This window comes from Sitophilus oryzae, unplaced genomic scaffold (genome assembly GCF_002938485.1).
Source record: "Sitophilus oryzae breed Bouriz unplaced genomic scaffold, Soryzae_2.0 scaffold_1440_pilon_pilon, whole genome shotgun sequence".
In the NCBI taxonomy this organism is placed as follows: domain Eukaryota; kingdom Metazoa; phylum Arthropoda; class Insecta; order Coleoptera; family Curculionidae; genus Sitophilus; species Sitophilus oryzae.
In genome coordinates this window covers 2208919-2221314 of record NW_022146105.1, presented here as the reverse complement: position 1 = coordinate 2221314, position 12396 = coordinate 2208919, and the positions used below count along the sequence as shown (strand labels likewise).

The following is a 12396-nucleotide window of genomic DNA, read 5'->3' as shown; positions in this document are numbered from 1 at the left end:
AAAGTGTTTTGGTGTATTGTGGTGATTTAGTGTTTTTATTTTGCTATTTTTGATGATGGTTAAAACGTTAAAAACCCCATCTCTAAATATGATTTATATTTTGATAGTTAGCAAGCCGATGGTGTTGGTGAAAAGTCTGAGCCATCTGGCTTTAAAAGCCGTTAAAGTGAAAACAAAGCGGCGCTATCGGCGGCCGTGTGAAAAATCGTTCATTTCCTTAAGCCTATCTGTCAAATAAAACGTCGATGGATCGAGCTTCTTGCTTGCGCTGAAGTTGTTCGACCACCGTGCAGGGTAAAATTTTCAGTTGGCTGAAAATCGCGCAGCAGAAAGGGTGTCGTGTACCAGCCTCGATTTCCCGCTCAAACTCGTTGCTCACATCCCCCAACGAAAGAAAACAAACAAGTTTTTCCTTAATGCAAAATGGGTTAGTCGCAGAAAAAGAATTGTTTCTATTTGTTCGATGTTTTTTGTGCATGCTTTCCTTGTGCAATTTTCCAATTTTTGCATGTTTTTCTTTTTTTACCAAAAACTTAAAACAAACAAAAAAAAATATTTATACTCATATATATTTTTTAAAAAAATAAGACAAAAAAATTATTGTTTTATGTTTTTTATGCATGTTTATTTTTAAATTTTTCCAATACGAAAATTAAAAAAAAAAGAAAAGCGTTTAAATTAATTGTTAGCGCGTTTCCTCTATTATTTTAGATTTACAGGAATTTTCCAATTAAAAAAAATATAGAGTATTTTTACACATTTTGCATGATTTCTGATCACCAAAAAATATTTGTTGAAAAGTAATTTTGTTTTATTTTGAAGTGCCGAAAAGTTTTTCTAACTGTATTATAAACAATTTTCTTCCATAATCTATATAATTTAGATTGATATTACTGCGAATTAAAGATAAAAATTACAGTTAATCTGTGTGCTTAAACAGCATGTAATAAGCCTGTCATTAAAGGGTAGGTAACGCGTTTAAAAATAATTGAATAATTAGGGATGCTTTAGATTAACTCTGTAATTGCATTTATGTAAATTTAGGTACTCTTCCTAAATTTTAATAAATAATTTCTCTAATCTAAATTTGCATGACTTTCCTGTATTTAGTACACAAATTTGTTATATGTGGCTATTAAGTTATTGTTGATTAAAATATTCCAAGAAAATATAAAATGTATTAGGTTTAATGTACGTATATTTATTTACCATATGTTTGAGAAAATGTATTTTTTGAACCCTTGTTTTTGGTCTATTTTTGATGGTGGTTAAAACGTCCCTTATATCTATTACTGTTCGCGTAGGACTAAAGTGGTCTAAATTTTCTTATTCTACGCCTTTTAATTAGTAAATAACAGTAGTGTTAACAAAATCGGTGATTTGAAGAAAATCGGCAATTTTCATTTTTTTATAAAAAAAGATTTTTGGTTATTTTATCTCACATGTTCAAAGGCCCTAGAAATATAGTAAACATAGTAATAAAATTATGAAAGTTTCAGCATTTGTAGGAAATGTTATGTAGATTCAGAATATGTACACGTATGATGGGTTAGGCAGCTTGGCTTTGCTGAAACAATAATTTTTGGACCCTTGTTTTTGTATTATTTCTGATAGGAAAGGATGGGTAACGCCTATAAAAATAACTGAATAATTAGGAATGCTTTATTTCAATAAATATTTTCCCTAATCTAAATATGAATTACTTATTTCCTGTGTTAAGTACACAAATTTGTTATTGAGGATAAAAATATACCAAGAAAATATAAAATGTATGAGGTTTAATGTAACGTATATTTATTTATGATATGTTTTGAAAATCAAAGTGTCATTCAAACCATAACTGTTATGTAGAAAACGTAAATTTTATTTTTGTTTCATATACACGAGCGGTGCCTTATTTTTGGACCGATATTCTAAAAGAAAAAACACATAATAAAATTATTGATAAACAAATGGAAATCATAAAAAAAATCAATTCTATTTATATCATATTTTTTATATCATGTATTCAATATCATTGTTATAACTTGATAATCTTTGTTCTCTCCAAAATAGGCGGTTATCTCTTAAGTAGCTTGTTTCTTATACCTCGTAAAAACGTATCTTTCAGTTTATAAGTTAGTGTTTAGGACAATATGGTCTTGGAAGATGACAAAAGAGATTTCACATATCATAACATTTTGGGTCTTTTAAGAATTTGTTACCAAGACTACAGATTTGTACGGATTTGCTGTTTAAATCTTATAAAGTGTATAAAAAGTTCGGAACTACAATAAGAGCTACGACGAAAACTTAAGGAAAAGAGGCTTATCTAGTTTTGAATGATTGTGGCAAGGAAATTAATATAAATACTAAGAAAACTTTAATATTTCCATTAAGAAAATTCTTTTTTAAGGAGCTTGTTTAGTATCAGTCTTTTTGCGAAACAATTCTGTTTTTTATATAACAGTAACAACCCAGACAAGAAAACAAGAAAATAACGTTTTTTTTTATGTAAAGAAAAGCCCTTCTAAAGACAGCTAATGAAATTTTTAAAGCAACGTTTCGTATCTATGACCGGAATGAACAAAAACACAAAAAAAGAACCAACCCTCTGAAAAAAATCGTATACTTGTTGCTTGGGGTTCGTAATATATACCTATATAAAATAAATTAGAACAGAGGGGATACCTTTATCGAGAAACGTGATCCATACAGAAGCAACTCAGTAATATGTCGATTTTCAGTCAGTTTTAATAAAAAAATAACACATTTTTTGACTGAATTTAGTATTTTGAATGAAATTAAAAAAAACTTTTTTGGTTTATTTACGTTTAGTTGGTTTTATGTGATTTCAATAGAATTTAATCTAAGTAATCACTCAGACAAAGCTGTTTGAGAAGGAAATTATTCTAATTAAAGTGTTTTGGTTTAATGGTTACACAGCGAGGACGCAGAGATAGAATGAAAATATGGCGGTCCCTCGCTGTACGCGGGGTTACGTTATTTCAAAAAACAACAGCGTATATTGAAACAAGTTTTTTATTACACAAGCTGGTGAGTGCTTCGTCGTTGGAAACAGAAAATCCCCTTCAAATTTTAAACTGCCCAAATATTAGCTCCCCTATTAATTTGACAGCTAAGTCGTTCATAGGTTTTTTAAAGGTCTGCCTATGCTGAATACACATGCCAAATTTGAAAAATTTTGGACAAAACAAAATTAAATTAAATATTTAAAAATTAAATTAAAACTGAAGAGGTACAAATGCAAAACCCATCAAATATCAATGAGGCAAAAGCCTAACGCTTAGAAAATACAATTTGACATTGACAAAATTATAGGATGACAGCTTAAGGTACCTTGGTATTTGTCTGGTTTTGCTTTGTTACCTGTTCTGTTTTAATTTAAAAGTAGATGCAATTTTTCTTAAATTACTTAAAATCGGTTTGTCCAAAATTGTTCAAATTTGGCATGTGTATTCAGAATACACAGAAAAAAAACTTATTTACAACTTTGTAGTAAAAAATGGTAAAATTAACAGAGGACCCAATATCTGGACAGTTCAAAATTTGCATGGGATTTTGCATCTATGTTTTCAACGACGATGCACCACCCGCCACCCGGTATATAAACATTACACATCTAACGTTTATAAAAACATATATGGCCATATGTATGTTTATAATACCTTCATTTGGCCAGAGTTTTTATGCAATAATATTAAAAATATTGCCCCTTTCTGTATATTTGCGAAGATTTATTTATAAGCTCTAAAAGAACTTAGAGCTTTTTCGGATTACGGCATTTCATTTTAAAAAGTTCTGTTAACTTTTGCACCGCGCTTTTAATAAAAGGTATTAAATGCTTTTGTTCTTGACGAGCATCAAAGCGCACCTTGTAATAAATTGCCTTTTCGGTGACAGTTGTTGGAAATCCTTTTTATTATTATTTATGGTTGTTTAAGTCAACATTTGTAAAAACTGCGCTTTTTCATAGAAATTCTATACCACGGGAATTGAATAAGAGTTTATACAGCTCGTTTTACGCGGCATGTCTATACGCGGTTTTAATTATTTGCAATTTTCACGTCAGTGCTTTATTTTACGCGGTTTACTTGTGTAAATATTGTAAAAAATACGAAAAAATGTTAGTATCTTCTTCAAAAGCGAATATTCCCAAAAAATAAAGCTACTGAGATGAACCAAAAAGCAAACCATCGAGAAAAGTTGCACCTAGATGATGAGTCATTTTCAAATTCCTGGCTTTTTAAACATATTCCACAGGGTGTTCCAAACTTTCACAAAAATAACTACATTTATATATATACACAACCAAACTTATATGGAATCATTCAATCTATTTCTGACTAAATTTCTTGCAAGGAAAAAAAATTGGTATACAACTTTAAGATACGGCTTTTTAAACATGACAATAAAGAATAAACGACTGCTGCGATTTATTTTCTTTTGAATTTTGTGTTAAGTAGTAAAATCACGATAGTCCAATAATTTTCATTCGATGCAAAAAAAATAAGAAAATGCCTTATGTTGGATTAACAGATACTCTCATTAAAGAAGGAATGCGCCAAAGAGACGTAGCAGAGATAGTAGGCGTTATCCAGGGTGTTGTATCGAAAACATATGAAAGGTACTTGGAATTAGGAACACAAAAGGATAGGCCCAGACAAAGTCGTCAAAGAGTCACAACTAAACATGACCACCTTGTGTATCAAATTGCTAGAACAAATCCCAAAGTTTCTCATCCACAGCTACAAAGACAACTTCTGGCAACTACAGGTGTGAACGTTTCAGTTGATACCATAAGAAAGAGGCTTCGTGTTAGAGGGTTTTATAGCAGAAGAGAGTTACGGATCCCACAGTTCTCTCGGCAAAATACAATTGACCGGCTAAATTGATGTCTTCAACATCAAAACTGGACAACTGAGAATTGGCAAAATGATCTTTTTTTGAGGCCAGCATTGGCCTAAGATCAGATGACAATCGAATTCAGGTTCTCAGAGCTCCATAAAGACGAGCGAGACTCCAGGCTGCCAAATCTGTACCAAGATATAAAAGAAGAACTGTAATGTTCTGGGGAGGTATTATGCTGGGAGCAAAAACTCCATGGTTACCACTTCAACAAACTTCAACGTTCATCATTAGTCTTTGGACTTAGACTTATCTTGTCACGATAGTCCACCTCTCCATACCAGCAGAGTGACTAGAAAATGTCTCGAAACGGAAGGTGTAATAGTTTTGGACTGGCCTGCATGTTCACCAGATCTAAACCCTATCGAACACTTGTAGGACCAGCTCAAAAGAAGGGTTAGAGCTCCTCGAAATAATCCAGGAAAGCTCGCACAGTTTATTGGTGCAGCATTAGCAGAATGGGACAACATACTTGCAAAGACAACGTTGATAATTTAATAGGAAGCATGCCAGCGCGGAAAGAAGTTTGCATAAGGGCTAGAGGTGGCAACAAGGATTATTATAATTATCAATTTTCTTTTTGTTTTTGCTTTTTGGCCATTAAAAATTTAAATCTTAATTTCGGTTCAAAAACCAAAAAATATCATTGTGTTTATTTTGGGAACTAATTCATTTTTTTTTATTGCTCTATATGGATTATTTTTCATTAAAAATAATTGGTAAGGACTGAGTTTTATTCATAAACACAAAATTTGCATACGTCTCGAAAATTATGAAAAATAATAGACGATTCCATATAAGTTTGGTTGTGGAAAAATTATGAAAAATAATAGACGATTCCATATAAGTGCGTATTGTGTATTCCCGATATAACTGACAGATGGGAAATTTTATTTTTAATTTAGAAACAGATACTAAAAAGTCGAATAATTTAGCTACAAATTTCTTAGAAGATCATTAAAATCGGTTCAGTAGAACACAATATACAAAACTTTAAAATACATTTTAAGGTGCCCGTTTTTCGTGCCGGTGAGTGTACTTGAATCACATATTGCATATTAGTGAACACCCTAACTGAATGAGTTGAAGATGTAAGGGACAATACAAAACAGGAGACTGTTCTGTATCAGATGGCAATTCACCAGACCAACAAAAAATAAACTAAATCGTATACAAACAGTCTTAAAATAAAATTAAGTAATTCTAAACCAGTAATGTACCTAATGTTTCGCGCACACTGGACATTTTTTATAGCGCTTAAATATGGTTAGCACACATAATTAAAATTGCTTGTTTAATATTTTTGCCCCTAAAATACATACGGTGTCCATTCTATAGCCGTGTCTACGTCATTTCGCACCTTCCTAAAACGTTAACCTTTACACTTGCCAAATTATTAACCCCTACAATGAAGCGCAATATTAACAAGATCCATTACAAGGCCCAAAATATCCTCTCCCTTATAAAAGTGAGCATGATAGAAGCCTGCAGTATTCAAAAGGCTAGAGAAAATCTTTAGTGAACAATCCCACACGTTTAAGTTATGAATACTTAAGTTAATTTAACATAGTTAAAAAATCAAGCTATAATATTACAAATATCAAAAAATATGGTTTTGTATGTATGCGTTTTTTTGTATTTTAAAATATTTTAGAAACTTAGTAGCGATTAATCCAGATTTATATTGTATAAAACACGTGTAATGTGTTAGATACATAGTTCCAGGACATGTAGAATTTCAAATAACGTAAGTAAAAGTAAAAATAACTCGATAGCCCCACATATTTAATCATACTAATCTAAACAGAGATGAGACGAATGATTGAGTGAAAAATGGCATAATTTGTAACGCTATACCTGTAATGTAAACTGATATTTTGGTAATTAGCCAGTTTACAGACCAAATTTTGTTATTATGGTATTATTTATTAATCAACCTAAGGCGTTAATTAACCGTACTTAGTACTGTTGATTTTTTTATTATAAAAACAAAGGGTTATTGATGATATTTTCCAGTTTTTTTATCATTTCATTAATAAAATTAAATACGTATATACATCTATATGTGAATGGTATTACGGAACAAAACCTGCCATTATTGATTTATCATCTATACTGAAATTAAACAGTGCTTTTTCACAGCCAAGGCTTTACCTGTGGCTTTGCTTTGTTTTCATTTTCTCCCATTATCAGTCGGAAAAACAGTCTTTTATCAAATCAAAATAACTATCTCCAATTTAACTTTTTCACGTGTTGAGAAACTTTATATAATTTAAATCAACTGAATTATGTCGTCCTACGAGAAATAAAATTCTGTTCAGATTTGAAAATACAGTGAAATGTAGTCTAAATTTTAAAACAGATTTTACTTAATATTATATTATACAGGGTTGGCAATATAGAGTCTTAGGTCGCTATGGAGATCTTGTAGTTTTTAGATGGTCATCGGCCGGTTTCATTGCGACCTTTTCAGATCAATTGTGCTCCTCTTCTAATCCTTATACACCCACTAAACTATGCGGAAAACATTCCGAAGCAGGTTAAGGTCGCGTTTCCTCGTCTAACTTTGTCCCGTCTCGTCTTAACTCAGGTTGTCTTGACCTACTTTCATTTCTTAAAAACGCCCGAAACTACTGGTGAAATTGCGGAGAAAGGCGTGGGGAGATTTTTTTTTGGTTGTCTTCTTTCGGTTGTCTCGTTCAATTTCGTTTTTTCTCGAGCTACTTCCATAACGTCTTGGTTTTTATGCCCGAGACAAAGGACTTTTTTTTATAAATCTCAGTGAAATAAGTAAACCGACGATAGATAATAGATATATGTAAAAATAGATGTGTAAAAATAGATGTAAACCGACGATAGATAATAGACGATTGTAAAATATCTGTTGTTACGATGAATATTTCGTTCTTGTTTTATGTTGATATATATTCCACAAGATTAATATTTGAACACGCGTTTAAAAATATGTATAATGTATAGTAGATATTTAAGAACAACATTTTTCACTTAATCTGCAGGAATATAATTACACTATTTTTATTATTTAATTGTATTATAATGAATTACTCTTTTTTCAGTACTTATTTTACTGAACACATTGACCGTGCATTACACAAAAACCTCAAAAAAATTGCCGATCGTTTATAGTTATCGATATTTACTAAGAAGCAAAAAATAATTATATTTATAAAATATATACTGTGCTTTTGTTTATACTTACTTGTTCTGTTATCAGCCACTAAATTCAGTTAGCAAAATTTTACACGCAGAACTTTTGAATAACTGCGGTTACGTAATTGTGTATAGAACAGTTTTTGAAATTGCCAACAAAGCGGGAAAAATGTGCAGGCAAAACTGGGGAACATGCTTTTCAAAAGTCCTCCCTTTATTAGGAAGATTTATACGCTCAGTTTATTTTGGTTGGTCCAGTTCAATGTGAAATTTGCAGAGTGGCAAACTACTATCTATACAAACGAAAGATTAAACGATTTAAAAATGTTTTCACTTTTTTGGGCATTACTAGATTTCGGGATAATTCAAATGTATAAAAAACGTTTAGAGTATGATTTAAAGAAACACTTATCACAACATAATTCCTTCTTAAGTAACTTCTATCGGTACCTTTGGTTATTGCCACTAACACCAGAGAACTTAAAAAAAAATAAAAACACCTCTTCAGCAACACAATCAGTTAGAGAACTACTGACAAACGTAATAGCAGTAATAAAGGAAATTTAGAACTTTTAACGTGACAGAAATAGTTCTCTAAAGAAAATCTATTAAGAAACCTGTTGAAGTCTTTCGCATACAGGGCACTATTTCTCCCTTTTGAATAAATAATACGTTCAGCCAGTTTAAAATAACCTATTGGGTTGACGGGTAGTGCTTGACGATAACAAAATTATAGGATTTCTGATCTACATCGCGAACCGATAAAGCAGAAATAAATGAGTTTAAAAGTAATTTTCGGTGAAATTACTTTTCAAATTAAGTTATTATTTTTTCTCCGTTAATTTTAATGGATTCGTAGTTTTGTCACTCATCTACGTGAGATAGACTGAAATAAATATAAATTAGGGGAAACATTTATAAATTACAATTTATTGTAGTTAACAGTTCCTTTTTTATTACATGTTTTTTTCTCGTATTTTCGAAATTTACGGGATCGTGTTATGAAGACTGTGGCTGGAATAGCAGAGGAAAGGTAATGTTGAACGGGGAAATAAAGAAATAAAATAAGGAAAATGCGTTAAAAGTGGCGAAAACCTAAACAAGGATTTATTTCCAACCACCGGCAAGGATATTCCATTCCGGAAATTATTTCTATTCTTTTGACTGGCTAGTCGAAAAGGTCAAGGTGCACCAATGTTCTAAATGGATTTTTTTAAACTCCCAATCGCCAATAAACCGGAAAATATTACACCTACCCACTTTCCAAGGTATTTTTTAGATTATGAATTAAATAACGTATAAACGCTCCTATCCAAATATTTTTTTGTAATAGTACAAATCAGAGCCGTTCGATACAGCATCTGACTGAAAAATTTGATATTTTAAAATTAAGATATTCAAAGCATTCAAATTCGTAAAGAGATGTATGTATATACCTCTGTGGCGGATTCATTTCTTCAAAAAAAAAGTACTGTGGGTATTTCGCTACTTGCAGTGTAAGAAAATCTAAAAAATAAAGGAGTTATTTTTTGTAAACATTGCTGCGTTAGTCCAACATACGGGAAAAATGCTTCCCTTCGGCGGAAGAAAAAAAAATAGAACAAAAACTATTTAAAATACATAAATACAACTATTCCAGAACACTTTAGTTTTTTCCAACAGACACGTCTATAAAACCCGTTGACATTCTGTTAAAATGACATTATATCAAGTTAAACTTCAAAATCAATAATTACTACCTGATAACAAATACTTAATGAAGCCCCAAACTTTCGGTATATGATTATTTTTTATTTGTTTTTAATTTTTACTTATGTTTATTTATGTTATGTTATGTTAAAGATGCGATAGTCATACATTACTAACCTCTACAGTTGCCCGAGCAATACATTTATTTATATTAGACCGTATTTACCATCTGAGTGCACGGCCACGACTCTATTAATGAAATGTTGAAAAAGTAATAAATTAAGGGAATATTTTCTTATGCGTAAAAAATAGTTTTTATGCGTAAAATGTGTTTTTCTTTCTGCGTAAAAAAGTTTTTTTTAACAGAAACAAATGGTTTTGACGCGTAAAATTTGGTTTTTACGTGTAACAAATAGTTTTTTACACGTAAAACATATTTTTTTTGTGTAAAAAAGTTTTTTTACGAGAAAGAATGAGTTTTGGACGCCTAAAAAAATAGTTTTTTACGTGTAACAAATAGTTTTTTACACGTAAAAAATATTTTTTTTTGCGCAAAAAAGGTTTTTTTACTAGAAACAATAAGTTTTTGACGCAAAAATAGTTTTTTACGTGTAACAAATAGTTTTTTACACGTAAAAACCTATTTTTTTGCGTAAAAAGGTTTTTTTTACCAGAAACAATAAGTTTTTGACGGGTAAAAAAATATTTTTTTACGTGTAACAAATAGTTTTCTCACACGTAAAAATTTTTTTTTTTGCCTAAAAAAGGTTTTTTTACCAAAAACAATAAGTTTTTGACGCGTAAAAAAATATTTTTTACGTGTAACAAATAGTTTTTTACACGTAAAAAATATTTCTTTTGCGTAATGTTATTAAATTATGTTCTTCAATTCGAACATTTAAGGGTCTAGATGTTTCACCTATATAAAATTTATCTCATTCACATGATATTTTGTATATTACATTTTTTGTTTGTTGTTGTTATACCCAATATTTTTTTTTCAAGAAACAAACCCGTCACTAAATTATAGACATTATTTGCTCAAGCAGTTCTCAGATGGCCGATTATCTTTACTATGTTTAAACTGATCTTTCAGTGTATATGTTGTCCTAAAACGTCTCTGGCGCAGAAATAAAACGAAGCACAATGAATTGTGGTTCTGTCAGTGCGAGATTATGTAAACAAGGCGATACACAGTTTGTTGCGGCATGGCTACAAATCTTATGCAGATATTTTGCTTTAACATCACTTCAATTTGTTGAAATCTATAAAAGCACTTCGACATAACAGAATCCTTGTTAACCCTGCCATACTCAATTTGATGCTTAACAAAGTTTTCTGTCTCTCTATTACTTCGTGTAAAATAAAGTAAAACCCTGTAAAACTATAGGCATGGTGCATTCTCCGCAGGTGCTGCCACAATCGGAGAATACTGTAAACAGCGGACTAAACAAATTTCTAAAAGCGTTAGGAAGTATAATTTATGAAAATTCTAAAAATAAAAATAAAAAAGTAAATATTTTGATATCTTTAACTCTAACTTGTATTATAATTTATTATTCAAGCTAATAAAATGAGTTCAAGTACAATAGCGAGCATAGTTTTACGCACCAATTTTGCTAGCGGAGACTATCTGGGGTTATTTCGTCTATAACGATTTTTTTAAAGGTAAATAACTATAATTTTAGAAGATATTCATAAAAAAGTGTGAGCACTAGTTCGTCAAAAAAAAGTATACCATTAATATTGCAAATTATATTTTATCCTCTTATAATACATGCCTATTTAATTTTTTGATTATGTAATGGGCACTTTGTTTTCTCACTTGTTTCCTCGAACTGCTTGAACCCATTTTTACTTTTCATCAAATCAGTGTGAGAAGCTGTGAAGCATAAAATGTTGTTTCGGGAGAGTTGAGTATCAGGGAAAGTTGAGTTATTAAATATTATTGCACCCAAGAACCACGTAATTACGCCCTCCTTTAAGTGGTAACATTTTTTCGGCAATTTTATTAACATTTGAAGTTGCCACAACACAACACGACGCACAGTGGGGTGTGTGACACAGATAGTTGATCGAAATTTTTTTATGTAGGTCTTGTATAAATTATTGCTATGTTCAATTAAAGAGGAAATAATATGAACAAAATAAAGGATAATTCGTCGATTCTAAAAAAAGAAAGAAAAATCACTGTTCCAGTGTTTCCACGGTCAATGCCACTAATGCCAGTAATATCGCAACTAAAACTACTAATGCTACGACTGATCCGCGAGCAATGCCCATACCACTAAAGTCGCTACTAATGCCAAATTGTGCTATACTGCTAATGGCACTAATGCGATCGCTTTGTACACAACAATGCCATCGCGGTTTACACCTCGCATTAGTATATCACTGATTGGCAAATTAGAGGAAACCAATAATGTTTTTCTCATTTTATCAGCAAAGTCGAAAAAAGTAGCAGTATTTTATTTTACTGTATGAAAGCCCAATGTTTACTAAGTAAAACGTATATAGACAATATGCTGAATTCTTCGAAATGTGAAACTAAATCTCTAAGTATAATAAAAATGTCACAAATTTAATCAAATTTTCTGAACGCCTAACTTTTAGTTGCAAAAAAAATCG

General features: G+C 30.9%; 1 protein-coding gene across 1 annotated transcript in view; it reads left to right on the top strand.

Moving 5' to 3' along the window:
• Positions 1-317: 317 nt before the first annotated feature.
• LOC115876750 (Kv channel-interacting protein 4-like) overlaps positions 318-12396 on the top strand; it is a 73812-nt gene continuing 61733 nt past the window's right edge. Inside the window, exon 1 of the mRNA XM_030892657.1 lies at positions 318-427. Coding sequence (XP_030748517.1) covers positions 424-427 — 4 coding nt within the window. The 5' untranslated portion in view covers positions 318-423. The remainder of the gene's footprint in view (positions 428-12396) is intronic.